The sequence below is a fragment of the Crassostrea angulata genome, chromosome 2 (assembly GCF_025612915.1).
Source record: "Crassostrea angulata isolate pt1a10 chromosome 2, ASM2561291v2, whole genome shotgun sequence".
In the NCBI taxonomy this organism is placed as follows: domain Eukaryota; kingdom Metazoa; phylum Mollusca; class Bivalvia; order Ostreida; family Ostreidae; genus Magallana; species Magallana angulata.
This window is the reverse complement of record NC_069112.1, coordinates 21,043,401-21,063,909: the sequence shown is the minus strand read 5'-3', so window position 1 is coordinate 21,063,909 and position 20,509 is coordinate 21,043,401. Positions and strand designations below refer to the sequence as shown.

The window sequence follows — 20,509 nt, the reverse complement described above, 5'->3', positions numbered from 1 at the left end:
TTAAAATGATAGAAAAAAAACAATGGAAAATAGAAGCTATAACAGAAAACCTCCTCCCAACGAGCTCTGCTCTAGTTTACATCATATAATTATGAAACTGGTAAATGGTGAGTCACTAAATATTCCTATAAACACTGTTCACACCGCTTAAGCGGATCACCAATTCTATTGCATCTTGTGACCGGTTATAATATGAATTGTATTAGAACTTTATCATTGTTCCTTTTCATTATCAGCTGTTATATTTGCCATTTCAGAACCATATGTTTAATGAAAAAACAATAAGTCACACAAAGGAGTAATCAGTTTGCACACTGTCAATGAATACTACATGTACGTCTATATGCACAGTCTGCTTCTGTACAGGTCATCGGCTACAGTTGCAGTTGTTTTTTTACTGCTCATACATCTGTAAAAGAAGCCACATTTAAGTGTTGCAAGGAAATAAGCAGTATACAGCTTTCACAAATTAAAATGTTTTTATTTTTCTATAGCCAACATGCTAATTATGAAGGTAATGAACTTTAAAAAGAATAAGTCGTCAACGCTATATATGCTGTTTTAAATGATATGATTTACGTATTTGTCTTCACAGTTATAAAAGCTATGTCAAAAAAAAAATAATCATAAGAACTAGTAACTATTTACTTTTCGATGCCGGTAGAAAACGTCTTAATTTTTAACATATTCATTGTCCTGATATGTTGCAAGCTTTTTCAGTGCAGATTTATTAATAAGATGTCGACAGGAAAGTGTGGTCGGTATGTTAGTGGTTGGCAAACGCATTTGGAGTTCTCAAGACATAGAAAAAATAATGTTTAAAGTCCAGGGGCCCCCGAAAAAAAAAGATGACGTCCTTGTTTATCTATTTTTCAGATCAGATGTGGAAATGGAACTCTATAAGGTAATTGATATTGTTAACATTTATTCATCATTCGTAAGGAGAGTTCCTAATGAATTAATCATTTTGTTAATCTCATAAAAATATCGTCATACGATTTGATTTTGTTTACAAAATTGTAAACATGCATCTTCCACCGCACCGTTTTTGTCGATTTCCTTTCCAAAACACATACACAAAGCTATACATATGTATATCGTGCAGTTCATAAATATGCGTAAGAAACGGTTCCTATCTCCTTACGTTTAAGGTGGTATTGGATATCTGTCGATATAAATGTGGATTGAAGTTTTATAAATAGAATGCTTTCACCTGTTTGGAATTCTTTAATTTTACAATATTTTACCCAAAAATACGTTTTGAAAATTGTTGGAAGAGGTAAATAATTTAAAAGCCCCAGCTGGAATCGAACTCATGACTTACAGATTCGTAGTGAATGCTCCAATTCACCACGCTTTGCTTATAGATAGCAATTTTAGGAAAGAAACTATTTATAAAATTATACTCATTTTTATAGTTTATTTCGATAAATAATACGTCGCAACATGGAGGTGACCAGTACCATTTTAATTACTTTCAATTGGTACAAAATTATTACAAATAAATGATATAGATCTCTTACATCTGTTACAAGGCTTTTATAAATACAGCAAGTGCAAACATTCTTCTCATCTGTTTTCCAATATCGCGTAAATAACTTTAAATATGATACACATATAAAGTTTTCAAAAACAAGTATTAAATATGACTAAATTCATAATAAATGAAGACAGTGTTATTTGTAATAATGATAACGACGCGTACATACCCAACAGAGCGTCCTGCCGTTTTAGATATCTGTAGACATGTACCCTCCCATCACTAACTGATCCGACCCAAAGACAGTGAGTTTTGAAATCGAAACTTAGGCTGTTTGTTGTTATCATGATTTCTTGTGGCATCGATAGGATATATGATAGAAATACACCGTCCTTGTCTAACATCATCACTTTATGAAGAACACAAACTAATATGTGTGACATTGAGTCAGTGCAAATTCCCTTTGGGCTTATGACATATCCGTATGGATCTTCCTTGAATGTGAAACGGTGTCTTCCTCCAATGGTTGTCACCACTACACCATTTTTCCAATCAGATACAACAACATCCCCATTGTCATTCTCTGTTATGTAGCATGGTTGAAAGTACAGATCATTTCCTTTGCTGTCGTATTGCGTTGTTTTCATTAGTTTTCCTGTCCAATCCCGCGTTATCATTGTCTTTTTTTCTAAACTATACCGTGTGATCTTGCTACAGGCTGAATCCTTATTTTGCATCCCGACCAGTAAATCGCCCGATGACAGTGAGCTATACACACATCTATTTATCCATACATTGTCTGCTTTTTCTAGACATAAGGTGTTTAACTCGTTCTCAGAATAACGTTGAATTTTGTTATAAGTATCAATATAAATCAATTCATTGTTTTTGGTCACTGTGTGAGCTCCAGTTAAATTGTTAGCACCATTATTCATTTCATTTTGAAGATATCGTTTAGCGTGACCTTTTTCATTAAATAAGATGAGATTAGTTCTATTATCACTGACCCAGAACGTGTCTTGCCTCACATGTGAAATGTGCAAACAACCAGACATGTCTCTCAACTTAAGGGTTTGATGCAGCTCGGGTTCTGACATTTTTAAATAGGAGTCGTTACATAATCTTCTCATATCCCTTTTTGTGAATATATCTAAACTAAAAAGTTGAATTACATCCTTTTTGTTAAATGATTCTTTCAAGGAGAGGCGACTAAACTGTGCAATACTTATCCTCTCATCGACTTTTGACAGGATAGTCTTAATAAATGAAATAAACCGTATTGGTTTATTTGCTGACTCTACGTATCGACGTTCACATCTCTGTATCCTAGAAATAAGGATCTCCATTTTAAGTTTCTTATTATTTTGTAAAATCAATGAACAGTTATCTTTATCGCACATAGCAACATCAATAAGTTTACAAAGTGTTTGGGCCTTTGTAACAAAAGGAATTGTATAGCTAGACATTTGTTTGCTAAACGTTTCGATATCGGATTGTATTTCCAACATAATAGCACGCCTTTTAAAGAGAACGTTGCTTCTTATCGTGCTAATGGTATCATTGTAAGCTGAGTACTGTTTCTTTTTCGTCAATGATGCAGGGGGAAGATCAGAGAGACGATAAAATAAAGTTAGCCGTTTCATCACTGTCCCCTCTGTAGCATTGTAAACTGCAGTGTCATGGAACGTTGAGGACAGATCATGTAAATGTTTCTTTCTACAAGAATCGCATAGATTCCAGCAACATGTAAAACAATAGAAAAGCGTGTCATTTTTACAATTTAAACACTGACGAACCCTGCATTGTGGATTTGAACTATCCATCTTGTGGTGACGACAGTCTATTTAAAAGAAACGAAAAACAATCTTAAACATTCCATATAATTACTGTATATATGCTGGGGTAAGGGAGGTACAGATATGCAGAATAGCATCATTAAGTTCCTGTTTTATTTTAATATGGTGTTGCTCCTTTGCAAGATTAATTACTGAACCACTTTAAACCCTCTGTTTGACAACATTATTTTGAAACTATCAATTTGATCAATGTCGGTCAGAGGGAGATTGTGCCTATCTTCTACAATGTAGACGTCAATTTTTAAAGCAGCTGGCGGGATTAATCAAAAGGCCAATGGGACTTAACAGTCACCTGAGTAGCGTATAACCTATGCACAAATTTGTCAAGGAGTCTCATATATTCATTTAATTGGGCTTCAGTCTGGAGTTTAGGAATTATAAATTTGTAATGACAACCACCTCCCTGCCTGAAATCTTTGAAAAAGAACTATGAAACCTACAATTTTGGGGGAAAACTTAAAGATCTGGTCTACAAAATCATGAATTCAGGCAGGGATGGCGTAATGGTAATTTGTAATGGTAATTGAGTGTAATTAATTACAAATTTTGATGTAATTGAAAGTAATGTGTAATTGGACATATTTTCAATTACATGTAATGGTAATTTAATGAATTACTTTCAAAAAAGGCATTTAATTCCAATTACTTTCAATTACACACTGGTGTACATATAAATATGAAGCTGACCACTACCCATTGTTCTCGACACTATCAATGGCACAAGGTCAAGATAGGAAGAGTAGTTAAAAAGCATTGAACTATTGTTATATATATCATACATAATATTTTTCAAATTAATTTTTTCATTGATTCAATATTTAATCAAGTTTCCAAAATTTAATTAAGTACATGAATTTGATGATTTGATTGATTGTTTCCTTAAAAATTACTTATTTCCCTTCTCATTAGAATAATTAGTGTGTCAGTTATCATTGAATTAGTTTTTAAAAAAACACTCTTTAATTTACAAACAAAATCAGTGTTACCTAAATTGTATAAATTAACTTTGAAGTCATGCATGCTTTGTAATTGATATCCTAAAATACAAAGAGCTAAAATGCATGGCCTCAAATGGGTTTTAAAGTTTTTGAGGCCTAACATGTCTACCGGGTGTGTTCCCTTATTGCAAACATTTGATAATTACACATAGGTACAGAACAACAGGTCGGAATTGTGTTTTGATAACAATTATAGTCTGCCCTCTACCTGAGATTAACCTGTATTTTGGCATTGTATATATAAAGAAAAAAAAGTTGATAAAAATTCAAATGAGAAAGTTTTCATATAATAGTTACGCATGCAGGAAATACTTTAGTTGACATGATAGGGGTAGGTTAGGGGATATGACTTTCAAATTTTTATTGAATATCAAGGTGGTATTGGACACCTTTATATTGTTACTACCGGTACCTGCGTTTTGAAATAAACAATACAACCATATTTATATTTTTTCTTTCCAAAAATTGTTACTTGATATCAGAGTACTATTATATGCAAATTCTCAAACAGTGAAAGTATTTTGACTATGACATAATTTTATTCACATTATAGACATACCTCCTTAAATGTTTATGTGTTGTAGATAAATCATGGTTCTAGTAAACTTTGATGAAAATGTAATATGTAATTTAATTAATTACATCTGCAAAGTAATTGTAATTTAATTAATTACTTTTGAAAACTCTTGTAATGGTAATTTAATTGAAGAATTTAAGCAAGTAATTGTAATCTAATTAATTACTTTCCATTGTAATTGACCCCATCCCTAAATTCAGGTTTTTTTCAGGTGATTGGGAGTAAAGAAGATCATTTTTAAACATTATATGCATTAACACCTATACATCTATTTTGGCCCTGCACTAGAGTCAAAACCCGTACGCCAAGGGACATGAAATTAAACATTTTAGTAGAGGACTTCCTGGTAAACATAATAATGAAGTCAGTTTTTCATATATATGTGTGAGAATAAAGAAGAAGATTTTAAAACATAATAAGCATTAACACTATATTGCTATATTGCCCCCCCCCCCCCATGTCCTGAACCCCTGACCCAGGGGCCATGAATTTTACAATTTAGGTAGAGGAGTTAGTGATGGTCACTAACTCATCAACATGTATTCAATTTTTTGCCCACATGTTTGTGAGTAAAGAAGAAGATTTTTTAAAAGATTTTGTTACAATTTTTTTTTATAATATGGTCATATTGGCCCCATCCTAGAGCCTTAATCCCTGACACGGAGGTCATAAATTTCACAACTTTAGTAGAGGGCTTCGTGGACATCTTAATCATTGATTTAGGTTTTAACAAATATAAAGTGTAGTGGCATAACTGTTTCCCGTTTGCACGACATTATGTGTATCAGTATGAGAATTAAAAGTAACAAAACACCTATTTACCTTAATACAGTTGATAACATACTTCTGACTTTTTCAGCATTTAATATGTTTGGTAAGGATTCATGTAAACCCTGTATATATATGCTAGGGGTAAGGAAGGTCCAGATATGCAGGATGGCATCAACAAGTTCCTGTTTTGTTTTGTTACTCCTTTGCAAGATAAATTTTTATTAATCTCCATTCATTTTCTATGAGGTTTAGGTCTTGGGATTGGAATGGCTTGTCTATGCAAGGGATATCATTTTCTTCCTTCCAGGCTTTAGCCCTAGCTGGCATGTGGGCGGGACAATTGTCGTCCTGAAACACCCAGGGGTTGTTACAAAAGTGTTTGGCAACAACTTGCCACAACCGCGTAATGTACTTATCTGTGTTTAACTTTCCATCAATTAGTTTTAGTAAACCCACTCCTGAGTAACAGATACAGCCCCCAAATGACACAGATAGTCGACCATGCAAATCGGTTCTAATGATATCATCTACACTGTGATTAAAATGGATGCTTTGTGTTGTCTAGATAAAACTTTACATAACAATGATCTTGTAATAAAGTACCAGAAACAGTAAAGTTTCATAAGGATAAAGTTTCAAAGACATCAAGAGACCATATGCAAGTTGATATGATACAAGTGTATTCGATACAAGTATGTGCATAATGTTTAAACATAATTTATGGTTTTAAAGGGCAGATGCAACTTCGTATAAAGTAGGTTTAAAATCAAATGGCACGAGTGTGCGCTCATTGAGGCGTTGCTATTTGCACAAGACGAACGATTTGTTATAGATTGTCATTTCACTGTTAAACTGTACTGCCTTTATAATTTTTTTATATATTAGTATTTTTTCCTTAAATTTCCACCGTTTACATTTTAAAAAGAATAAAACATACCTGAGCAATATAAGCTAAGATAAAATGAGAGCATATGTCGTCATTTACAGAATACTAAGTAGTTAACGTTCTAATTAGAGCTTCATTTAAAATAAGGTATTTTAATCACAAAACTCATTTACCATATTTACCGTATTCTGGGGCTAAGGTCTGCAAGCATTGTAATCTCTCATCCAAATTGGAAAGAATTGACATCATTAAATAACCTCCGTAAGTGATTCCTATATGGTCTGTAGAAAAGGCAGAATAGCTTTGTCACTTAACTACGCGGCTAGTCATGCTCTACTGATTCATTATTGCTGTCTCCTTTAAACAAGATATGCCGTGTGTCACTGTTTACTAGAGCAGACATTGAGTCGTACATAGCAACGACATTATTGTTTCCCATAAATTCGATGCCATCGGAAAATTCTTTTGAACTAGTTTAACCAGATTGCACCGTTTCAAATTTTAGTAATAAAACGGATTAATCATTTTTGAAAATGGGGGGGGGGGGGGGGCTGACTCATACAAAAAATCTTAACAAGCAGCAAAAACAAAAACAAAAAGGAAATAGGAATTTCTCAAAAAAGTGTGTGTGTTGGGGGGGGGGGGAACTCCATGATAATTCAAATTTTTATATGTAAATTATAAAAAAAATTGTTGCGAGAAAAAGTGCCCCCCCCCCCACCCTCCTGGTCCCCCTGATGCTACGTGCCTGTATAATATATTGTGACGTTTTATTTATAGAAGTAAACAATAAAATCAAGTATAATTTTATCAATGGTTTCTTTCACAAATGTGTTACATGTATCTAGCAGTGTAGCTCAGTGGGTTAGCGGTTTCACTACGGATCTGTTAGTCATGAAATAGAATCCCGCTGGAGATATTTAAAAAACCTTTATCTTTCCAATATTTTCGAAAATGTATTTTTTGGGGGGAAAATATTGTAAAATTTTAAACCAATGGACGTTTTTTCAATCGTGATATATTTTATTCAAACAAGGCCCATATAACCTTATACAAGGAAAAAAGAAAACTTTGAAAATTAAATTACAGTAAGACAAACGCAAACATATCTTAAAAAGTCTAAATTTCTAAACCGATGGACTTTTTTTATTCATGATATATTTTAATCCACATTATCTATGACAGTTCTTCTATACCACCTTGATTAAGGTCACCCCTTTGTCTCGTTGCTACGGATGTCAATACGATCAACAAGGGCGAATAACAAAACCAAATGCCCTGTAATATTGAATGGGCACTTTATTATATTTGTAGTTATTCTAAAAAAAAAACCTTAAAATTATTTATTCTCAAAACATTTTTTATATGCTCGAAAACTCGTGATACTATGAATGAGAACAGCAGTATACCTTAATGCATAATAGATCATACTTCCTTTTAATGCAATATTTATGCTGCTGGAATGTTGACATTTACAAAACAAATTGCCGACAAGGAGACTTCAACACTTTCTAAACAAATATTGCATTTTTTCCCCTCTTGAGCTTAGATGAGATTTTAAATTGATTTTTTATAAAAATTGATTGTCCTCCAGTTGATTGCTTCATCATTTTCATTTTAATGTTCTTACAGTTTGCAAGTTCACAAATGGAAACTCGTTTTGGTTTAAAGGAAAATAGCACCGGTTACCAAATATCAATAACACACCTCTAAAACGGATAGAACGCCATTGCATTTGATAATCATTTAATAATTTTAATCATATACGGCGGGTGTGACCGGCCAGCAGAGGATGCTCACTTCATTGCAACTTATCATACCTCTCAAGTCCGAGTTTGCCCTGCTCCTGCTTTGTATTTTCCTTTGAACTGTTGATGCTGAATACAATTCTTTATCACAACATTTCATTTTTTACAAACATGTTTTTTTAATCAAATGTTTACAAAATGTTCATAGCACACATCCGAAACGAGTGATGTTATTATTCTTAATCATGATGATTAGTGGAAAATAAATCAAACCAAAATCTTACAAGCACCTACAGCGGGTTTCGAACTAACTACTGCAAAATCGTTACGTCAAAAAGCACAACGCACAACCGATACGCCAGAGCAACCAATGATATAAAATGCCGTTTTTATTTCTATATAGAAAACGTAGATACATCCAATTGACATCAAACAATTAAATTTATTAATTTTCGAAAATCTCCTCATTATTGACGTTTTTTTTTAAAGTTAAGGTTTCTAGTAAACCTTTAAACAAATTGATTAACTATTTCACAAAGACATTGCACATGAGAATCAATCACGAAAATGCATTTTAAAATGAAAATGGATAGATAATAAAGAAGGGAAAATAGAAGCTATAACAGAAGACCTCCTCGCAACGAACTCTGCTCTAGTTTACATCATATAATTATGAAACTAGTAAATGGTGAGTCACTAAATATTCCTATAAACACTGTTCACACCGCTTAAGCGGATCACAAATTCTATTGCATCTTGTGACCGGTTATAATATGAATTTTATTAGAACTTTATCATTGTTCCTTTTCATTATCAGCTGTTATATGTTCCATTTCAGAACCATATATTTAATAAGAGAACAGTAAGTCACACAGGGGAGTAATCAGTTTGCCCACTGTCTAGGAATACTACATGTACGTCTTTATGCACAGTCTGCTTCTGTACAGGTCATCGGCTACAGTTGCCGTTGTTTTGTTACTGCTCATACATCTGTAAAAGAAGCCACAGTTAAGTGTTTCAAGGAAATAAGCAGTATACAGCTTTCAAAAATTAAAATATTTTTAGTTTTCAAAAACAAGTATTAAATATGACTAAATTCATAATAAATGAAGACAATGCTATTTGTAATAATGATAACGATGCGTACATACCCAACAGAGCGTCCTGCCGTTTTAGATATCTGTAGACATGTACCCTGCCGTCACTAACTGATCCGACCCAAAGACAGTGAGTTTTGAAATCGAAACTTAGGCTGTTTGTTGTTATCATGATTTCTTGTGGCATCGATAGGATATATGATAGAAACTGACCGTCCTTGTCTAACATCATCACTTTATGAAGAACACAAACTAATATGTGTGCAATGAGTCAGTGCAAATTCCCTTTGGGCTTATGACATATCCATATGGATCTTTCTTGAATGTGAAACGGTGTCTTCCTCCAATGGTTGTCACCACTACACCATTTTTCCAATCAGATACAACGACATCCCCATTGTCATTCTCTATAATGTAGCATGGTTGAAAGTACAGATAATTTCCTTTGCTGTCGTATTGTATTGTTTTCATTACTTTTCCTGTCCCATCCCGCGTTATCATTGTCTTTTTTTCTAAACTATACCGTGTGAACTTGCTACAGGCTGAATCCTTATTTTGCATCCCGACCAGTAAATTGCCCGATGACAGTGAGCTATACACACATCTATTTATCTATACATTGTCTGCTTTTTCTAGACATAAGGTGTTTAACTCGTTCTAAGAAAAACGTTTAATTTCGTTATAAGTATCAATATAAATCAATTCATTGTTTTTGGTCACTGTGTGAGCTCCAGTTAAATTGTTAGCACCATTATTCATTTCATTTTATAGATTTTAAGATATCGTTTAGTTTGACCTTTTCATTAAATAAGATGAAATTCGTTCTATTATCACTTACCCAGAACCTGTCCTGTCTCACATGTGAAACGTGTAAACAACCAGACATGTCTCTCAACGTAAGGGTTTGATGTAACTCGGGTTCTGACATTTTTAAATAAGACTCGTTACACAACCTTCTCGTTTCCCTCTTTGTGAATATATCTAAACTAAAATGTTGAATTACATCCTTTTTGTTAAATGATTCTTTCAAGGAGAGGCGTTTAAACTGTGCAAGACTTATCCTCCCTTCGAATTTTGACAGGACAGTCTTAATAAATGAAATAAACCGTATTGGTTTTTTTGCTGACTCTACGTATCGACGTTCATATCTCTTTATCCTAGCAATATGGATCTCCATTTTAAGTTTCTTATTATTTTGTAAAATCAATGAACAGTTATCTTTGTCGCACATAGCAACATCAATAAGTTTACAAAGTGTTTGGGCCTTTGTAACAAAAGGAATTGTATAGCTAGACATTTGTTTGCTAAACGTTTCGATATCGGATTGTATTTCTAACATAATAGCACGCTTTTTAAAGAGAGCGTTGCTTCTTATCGTGCTAATGGTATCATCGTAAGGTGAGTACTGTTCCTGGTGTATCAATGATACATGGGGAAGATCATACAAAAGAGACAATACAAATGTAGAAATGGGTTTTCTCATCACTTTCCCCTTTTTAACATTGTTAACTGCAGTGTCATGGAACGTTGTGGAAAGATCATGTATATGTTTCTTTCTACCAGAATCACATGGATCCCGGTGACATGTAAAACAATAGAAAAACGTGTTATCCTCACAATCCAAACACTGACAGACTCTGCATAGTAGATTTGAACAATCCATTTTGTGGTGACGGCAGTCTGTTTAAAAGAAAAGAAAAAAAAATCTTAAACATACACAATAATTACTGAAACACTTTTAACAATTTGTTTGACAGCATTATTTGAAAATACGAGGGTTTATCTAAAAATAATGTCTCTGATACGATAACATCGGGAAAAATCAGCGTAAAAAGACAAAAACTTGTCCTTTAAGATATCTTTTTTTTTTAATTCAGATTTGAAATGTCTAATGCATTTTGGTAAATATTGTTAAAGAAAATATATTTTGTAGAGCTTGAAGCAAGGATAGTCGCCGCACGTTAGCGACGTCATTTCTAGATCTTTGGCGTTCTGGTAGAATTTTGTTCAATAAAAATTTGCCACGGTTCTCTATTTTACATTTTTTTCGTCATTTTTTTTATGAAGTAACTAAATAATCTTTTTTGTAATCGATGGGGTAGCATATAATTGGATATTATTCAATGTGCAATCAGTTTGACGAGGTCTCTTCGAGAGGTCATAAACATAGCTTTACGATATAGCTTATGACGTAAGAACCTAGTTTTATCTTTCCTTTAGAGCGTATATCTTCTCTCTAATTTCTCTTTTAACTTGACATATGCCGATTGTAGATATTGGAGCCACGTTAAGGATACCCAATTCACTAACCCATTTTTAGGTTTATAGATTAATTCCAGTACAATTTCTAGGGATTTCTATCTATCGAAGCAAAACATGCATCGTATCACTATTGGCATTCCCAGGTTTTTTACCTTAGTGTAGAGACAAAATGCATTGCGTAGATATGCGAAATGGACGGAAACATTCTTTAATCTTAAAACAGTTAGAATTTTTTTATGATATATCTGTTTCAAAATATGGTGTTGTTTGGGTCTTTTTCAAATTTTAAAATTATGTTATATACATAAATACAAACCTTAAAGAAGACGTAAATTCATGACGCAGCGATGTCACGTATATATTTTGCTATATACATCAATATATTGCTAAGTGTTCAACGAAATTTAATCAAACCTTTACGTCAGATTCGAGTTTTGTTTTCCAGTCGAAAATTTGTCATAATAATCTTGTTTTAAAGGAACCAGTAGGGTTAAGTTACAAAGCGATAAAGTAACCATATACGAGTTGATATGATATTAGTGAATTTAAAATAAACATTCGGTTTGATTCGCTTGTCTATGAAATTAGGTAGTCAACTAATAATGGAAAGAATAAGGCATATTTAGAAGATTTATTTAGCTATAACGTATTATTAAGTAATAAAAGGAAAACTCGAAATACTTAACCTTTGATTTTCCAACTGATTTTATATAGAGCTCTTTTTCTAAGGAGATTGATGAAGTCAAAAATTGTCATAGAGCTCCCTCAATTAGTATTTAATCTAACTTTAAGACAATATCATTCGATATGTATGACCTAAAAAATTACATATTTCAACTAAAGTCGTCACTATAAAATTGTGTCTGACAATTATGTCAGTGCCAGAAAACCATGTTTGCACGCGTTCTTGGTGCATTTATATCACATGATATACTATAGTTTATAGAGCTTATAACCACTTTTGTTCTGGATGAATCTCAACTGTCAGGTGACATATTTACTTTTAGTTTTCCTAGCGAAACAACAATCTTTTTTCATTGTGTATATGAAATATTCTTCAAAAGTGAAAAATAAAAATCAATGTGTCTGTAGAAAACAAACCCAATTTTTTTTTCTGATGGCGATTATTATTCTTTAGGGGGTATTTTTCAAGGTAGATAAGTAACCTGTCAAGTGAGACACACTAAAAACAAGAGTGTTTTTGTACATTCTAGGTAATGAGTTATCATCTGATTTACATGTATATGGAATTTAAAATACTGCATCTGGAGCGAGTGCATACATGCTACCTACACGCTGGCAAACATCACCGGCACAGTGTTATATATAATATGAACATAGAAAACAATACATTAAGTAAATTACATGCTATGATTTTTTTTGTTAATCTGTAACTGTTATGAATACTGAAAAATAGGTCGCATGCACTTTTTTTGTCAAAAAACATCAGCGCTTGCAAAACTATATTGAATCGTGTTATCCATTGGCTGAAAAAAAAACACACAACATTTTTTTATACTTAGGATAGGACTAGCATACTTAGGACTACGTTATATTTTAGGAAAGAACGTTTTCCTTAGTTCATTACTTATCCATTTAACTATTCCAGTCTTATCGAATGAAATTCTTATGTTATGTCTTAACTTTAAGATAGGTTAATCGATGCCTAAGGAACAAACTCAACATGGTGATTGTTTATGTTTTATATTGAAATGAATTATATGCAAATTAAAGTTGAACGAACATACTAAAATACACGTATCATTAAAGGGACTTGGACACGATTTAAGATCAAACATTTTATTTTTATTTTTTATGTATAAAATCGATAAATGGTGCATTTTAAATGATTGACCAAAATATTTAATGTTTAAGTCAAGTTAAAAGCGAGATACAGAGGTAAGAATTGGTTGTTATGTAAACAAAGCTCGAGTCTTATAGTTGTTTACAAAAAATGTATTGTAGAAAATTATAATTTTTTAGACAAAATGACATGTAAAAAACAATTTAAACTAATTCATTATCTTCATAAATAATATTATCAACAAAAGAATGATACATTTGGTTGAAACTTACGCCAATACAACACAAATGTAAAAATTGACAATATTGAGCTTTGTTTACAAAACAAAGAATTATAAACTCTGTATCTTGCTTATAATTCGATATTTGACTTTCAAATTTTGACTTAGCATTATAAACTTCTATATTTATCAGAATAAACATTGAAAATGGAAAAATAAAATTTGAAAAATTTAGGTAAAATCGTGTCCAATTCCCTTTAACACCTTTGCTTCTAAACTGAATACTTTAGAACTAAAAAAACGTACATATATTTCTTACTTGATTTCTTTGGTGAATACTTAATTTTTACAATTTGCGTTAGATTATCTGGTCCCATGCGCAGATGGATATCAGGTGTAGTTATAGCTAAGTGCCCTGGTGTTGATAAAATCATTATGCCAGAGAGTCACCGATTTCTTAAACAAGAATAAATACTAAATAAATTTAGAATGACTGGATGATTTATACTATTCCTCCACGATTTTTTTACGGGAGAAATTTAAGATGTTTTCTTTAAGGGGGTGGGTGGGTTGTTCATTTCATTTTTTGTTCGTGTAAGAGTTGCTAGGAGTAATCGGGAAGTGGTTCAGGAATGTCGATGCTAAATCCTTCATTGCTGTTTCGTTCAGAAATTGATACATGTCATCCTCGCTTTCTCTCTCAGCCGAGATAAATTTATTTGTGATGTTTTTTTTTAGTAAAAAAAACCCATCACATTTATATACCAACCATCACAGAAAAACAAACAAACAGAAAAAAACCCACGATTTACATTAAACTTAAGTCTAAAAGTTTCACCTCTCTACAGACAAACTGCTACTTTTTACAACATGTGACTATTGTATTCCGTTTGGAATATACCGTGTGGTAAAGTAAAAAAAAAATGTGGATATCTCAACGAACCTTTTTAAATTTGGGATTACGCATATCTGTATATGTTTACATGGACTATTTATAATGGACCAAACCAGACAATAAAATGCGCTTGATTATTTATAATTACAACACAAATTATACCAGTAACCATTGTTCTAATTGAATCATGCATGCCATATTCAAATAATATTTAAGATAAAGAAATATATGTAAATGCAGCAATAAACAAGAAAGATGCTACGATCAATGCATTCTCTCTCAAATTCCAAAAATAACGTTTTTAAAAAATATGTACGGTTTTATCACGTACATATGTAATTCTTACCTACTCGTGTATGTATGTGACGGTAAAATATTATACACAATTTCAGTACATGTACTTAGACACTTCGCTATTTACACTCTATTTACTTTTTTCCAATAAGTTTATGTTAATATAAGGGTTTTTACATTCACTTATATTTACTTTATATCCGTCTCATATTGAAAAGAATTTACATGTTCGGTATTAATTTAGAATTAATGATATGATGTGAAAGTGGCTTACAATGCATCTTAAGATAAGACTTAGTCAACTGTGTAAGAAAGTTTTGTGAAACAGCTATTACAAATACATGTATTAGGAAATTCTTCAGTTACAACTTAAGCATATCTAAAGTTCTATCTTAGGAAACATCTTAGTAAATATTTGTGAATAAAATAATCATGCAATAATGCTCTTATGTGAAAAATTCTAATTTGGAAGTACACGTCTAGCTTCCTCTACTTTGTAGTTAAAAGTAAAGGTAAGCTATTTAGGAAATCAACAAAAGATCACGATTTATGCCTTTTGATGCATGTTGTAGTTTCAACATGATATTAACTTACTCCATGATGCTGACAGTTTATTTTATCTTAGATTAAACTTGTTCTACAGTACTCGTAGAATCATAAATCCATTAAAACTAGAAGTGCCGCTTATATGCATGAACTGTAGCGTAAATGAAAATTAAAAGAAGATATTTTGAATCTATTTTGTATTTAAATTCATTTACTTTTTTCATTTATAAAAATCATACTATTTTATAATTATTAGAATCATTGAAGGACATTATGATTCCGAGGTGCTACACTATGCAGTTACCTAAAGCCACCAATAAAGAAATACATATATTCTCTGATGCTTTGGAAACAGCTATTGGGCGGTCGCCTACTTGAAGTCGTTTCCAATAAAACAGTGTGAATATTGGATTTTTGATAGGAAAAGACAAGTTAGGTCCAATAAAAGGACATTCCCTACCCAGGCTAGAACTATGCGATGCTGTGATGGCCATAGAGATTCATGAGATCATTAGAGAATCACTCGACATCAACCCTGACAGTGTCAAATTTTACACAGACAGCCAAGTGGTTCTGGGCTATATCAACAACACTCCAAGACGTTTCTACACGTACGTGTCAAATCGAGTGGACCAAATAAGAAGCAGACCAAACCCTTCTGACTGGAGATATGTGAACACCAAACATAACCCAGCTGACTTAGCTACACAATCCTTTTCCTCATCAAAAATACAGGACAGCTAAATGGACCCGAGTTCCTGCAAAGCAGTGAGGAATGTATTCACTGCAATACAGTGTTTCAATTGTAAGACCCTAAAAATGACAAGGAAATAAGAACATACGTTATTGTACAGAAGACACAGTTAGCTGAAACGCCTTTGATCAACAGATTCAGAAAGTTCGGAAGCTTGATAACATTAGTAAGAGTAATTGCCCACCTGAAACAATTCATTCAAAGCAAAAAAAGAGAGCTGACGCATTTGTCTGAGCCAAAGAAATTAAATCCTCAGATTATGAAGGAGGCTGAAACTTTCATTGTCAAGGAAACCCAACGACATTTTTTTTGTTTAGAAGACATTGGTGCCTTGCGAAGAAAGTATCCTAAAACAAGGGCAGTAATCTGGTACAGCTGAATCTATACCTGGACAGTGAATGAACTTTACGAGTAGGAGGACGATTAGAGAATGCTTATCTCAGTCAGACAGAGACAAATCCTATCATCTTACGTGGACAGTCTCACCTCAAAGTTGATGATCCCCTCATGCCATGAAAAGGTATTCCATCAGCGGAGGCGCATAACAGAAGGCGCTGTTCGATCAAGTGGTTACTGGATTACAGGATGTAAACGATTGGTGTCGTCACTCGTATATCAGTGCATCACCTGCAGGAAGTTGCGTGGAAAGGAACAACATCAACTCATTTCCAATTTACCAAAAGACCGTTTAATGGTAGGACCCCCTTTTCTGAAGGTATGCTTAAAAAAATTCGGACCTAGGCAAGCGATGACCCGGAAAACTAGGGGCGGAATAGTAAACAACAAGCGCTGGGCAGTTTTATTTACACATTTGTGCACCAGAGCCGTACACATTGAAGCAATGGAGTAAATGTCAAGTTCTTTTTTCATAAATGTTTAAAGACGGTATGTGACCATTAGTTCGCTCAGATAAAGGAGCCAATTTTATCGGGGCAGCCAACACTCTCAACCTTAACTGTATAAATATTGAAGATACGACATCAAAATCTTACCTGGAGGAAAAAGATATCACCTTGATCTTCAACGCCCCCCCCCCTCTTTTCGCATGGGAGGAGTGTGGGAGCGTATTATTAAAACAGCTAGGCGGATCTTGGATGCTCTATTTTAGGATGCTTCGATCAAAAACCTGACCCATGAAGTCTTAGTAACCTTCCTAACAGAAGTCTCAGCAATTATAAATTAAGCCGATCACCGCCATATCTACAGACCCAGAGGATCCTATTATTCTTTCTCCAGCTTTGCTACTGACGCACAAAGATGAAAGTCAAACTACAACTCAGTGTGATTCAAATGTGGACATGAAAGATATCTATAGAGCGCAGTGGAAACGTGTGCAGTCTTTATCAAAATTATTCTGGCAGAAATGGAAGAAATAATATATCCATACTCTTCAAACGCGCAGGAAGTTGACATCTGACCAAAGGAAGTATTGTTTTGTGGAAGGAAAACAACGTACCGAGGCAGTCATGGTCATTAGCCAGGATTATGAAGGTATTACCAAAAGACGATGGAAGAGTTCGTAAAACCATTGTTCGAGTACATCGTGATGGCAAAAATGTTGACTACACCAGACAAATTACGGAACTTGTTCTTTAGGTTGATAACTAGAATTCATTTGAGAACACGTGATTGTATCTGTAAATGTATCTCTGAAAACATTTCTTTATTTCTTTAATTTAGTGATTTACTTGTATTGTAAATCAGACGGGGAATGTTCTGTTACGTTTGTTTTTCTTACGGGTTATTAGTGTAACCGGAAGTATTTTAAAAAGTGTTCTATTATATCTTTTATGGGTATTTAGTGTATTTGGATATAGTTTAAAAATAAATCAAAACCGCATGGCTTGTGCAGCCAGTTTACATCTTTCGCTTATAAATAGAGACCCACATGGCAAATACATTTCTGAACTATTATTTGGTGAATTTATCTTTTAATATCTTAAAACCAATACTATCGAGTACGAATGTGTTTTTGTGAATGTGTAAGTTAACATTTGTGTTTTTTTATTCTCTAGAATTTACTCGGTCATTCGACAGTGATGCTGCGTTAATAAACTATACACATGTATAGACAAAGCATAGTCTCTTTCTTTCGCTGAGGGCAGCAGATACAATATTTATTTAAAAAATGACAGTTGTCAGCTTTTCAAGTCTTTGATGTAAGTCAAAATACTTTTAAAAACATACACAGCGTACGTATTGAATACCATATACAAAACCGACAACTGACAGTTAATTAACGATACAAATTAAACAAGTAGGCATTATTATATTATGTACAAACGTTTAAGTGCCATCTATGCATTTTCATTTATCTAGAAAAAAAACCCTGTAAAGCACATGTATGAACTCTAAATTAAAATAATCATTTGTAATGCACACATTGTCACTGTAAACCCCAAGTGAACCCAAATTTTAAAAAAGTAAACCCCAAAAGTAAACCCGGGGTTTAGATGGGGTTTACTCTGGTGTTAGGTTGGGTCTGATCGGTACTGTATGTCAGTTTGAGAATAAAAAAACCGTCTATTAAGAAATGTTTACTTCATTTTTTTCACAATTTCAGTCATAACCTAATTTTTTAGAATTGAAATTGTTTTCTTACCTTTATAGGTCGGATTTTCACGTTAAATATCTCATCATTTGTTACGGCTAAATGAAGTAGTTGATCAATGAACACGATATATATTACGTAATGTGATCAAATCTTTCAAATTGATTGTTTAAATTATTGATTTAAACTTGGGGAGATTGCTCAATACTTGTCGTTTGTATTGCTGTGTCAACACTATATATCTGCTCTGTTTACTCTCAATGGATAAAACACAGTTTGTTAAGATAACGATTGATTGGGTTTCTTGTACAGCATCATAAGGAGAGTATATAAATAACTAGATGATAAGGCGTGATAAGCGCAGGAAATGACACTTTAAACATTTATGGACATTGTATTTGTGTACACTTTTCTTGTATACGCTGTGTCTGAATATTTCTTTCTTAGTTTTCCAAAATATTTTCTTTAAATTTCACTATTGCTTTACTTATCATCTATTAAAAAAAATACTAAATTAACCCTCAATCACATTTACGTGCTCAATGATTCTTTCTTTAAAACTGGGAGAGAGACGAAGTGCATTGTATATTATTTCTAAGTTGCCGATCCAAGGTATCTGCCTGGTGCGTAATGAACTCGCCCTACTATTTCCGCAATGGCGTAAATCAGTCAAGCCGCCTTCTTGGCTACCTCCTTCTTGAATGTTCTTCTATGAAAACTAAACTAAATTCACACATTAAAAAAAACGAATTGGTTCCTTTTAATATTTCAAAATTTGTCAAATCTTAATTTTTATGCACACTCCAAATACATTCCCGTTAAATATACAGTGAAACACGGTTATAGCGAACACGCTTATAATGAATTGACGCTTACAGCGAAGTGAATTTCATTCCCCAAGTCTCAATTTCATGTTGTAAACTTGACGGATATAACGAATGAAGCTTATAACGAAGTTAAATTGGTCGTCCCTGGGACTTCGTTATAAGCGTGTTTTACTGTATTTAGCTTTTACGTATAAGTCAATATTATTTCATTGCAAGCATACGTTTTTATTTTAACCCCCACTGACTTGGATTTGCCAAAGCGAATTATTGGTGGCTACTCTCATTTTTGCTATTTTATCGAAAATGAAAGAAGGCGTTTTTTTTATTCATTAACGATAGTTATTTATCAGGATAAGTCAGTTATAGGCTACATGTGTTAAAATATCAAATATATATCGTAGCTTATTGAGAAAAGTCTTCATTTATAAGTATACAAGTATACAATATATTTCTAAGTGTTCGTAAAAAAGGAATATATTATTGAGGGAGGTATCTTGCCCCTTTTAGTTAAGTTATGAATTCATTTATCTTTACAAATATAATCTAAAATAATTGGTCGTTTGATGTTTTTGCTTAATGTTTTAAAAGTGATTTTAGGCTTTGTGATGAGAAGTTTACATTTTGGCATTGCACAAATATGATTTTTAAAAATAGCTCTTTGTGTTATTAACAGGTACACATAAACATGTCTAAAAAATGATCGAATACGATAAAAATTACGAGATACGTCTTGTTTCATCAGTTTCATCTTTTAAATCTCGTTTTTAAAAATATTTTCCACTGTGCAGATTTATTTTTGTTATCAAATTTGATTTATTGTAGAATTCTAAATAAATATATCGTTTATTGGAATAGTGATATGCATTTTCTTACACACAAAAAGTGTGTCTGTATGTGTTTTAAGGGGTGTGGGATGAAGACTTCCATAACTTGTTCCCAAGAT

The 20,509-nt window shown here is 32.9% G+C and overlaps 1 protein-coding gene across 1 annotated transcript; it reads right to left on the bottom strand.

Moving 5' to 3' along the window:
* Positions 1-8,704: 8,704 nt before the first annotated feature.
* Positions 8,705-11,082, bottom strand: LOC128171279 (uncharacterized). Its single transcript, XM_052837048.1, has 2 exons — positions 9,468-11,082; positions 8,705-9,306 (listed from the first exon to the last, which is right to left on the bottom strand). Exon 1 carries the CDS (start codon positions 11,074-11,076, stop codon positions 10,174-10,176), a length of 903 nt encoding a protein of 300 aa, XP_052693008.1. The 5' UTR covers positions 11,077-11,082; the 3' UTR covers positions 8,705-9,306; positions 9,468-10,173.
* Between the last annotated feature and the right edge of the window lie 9,427 nt (positions 11,083-20,509).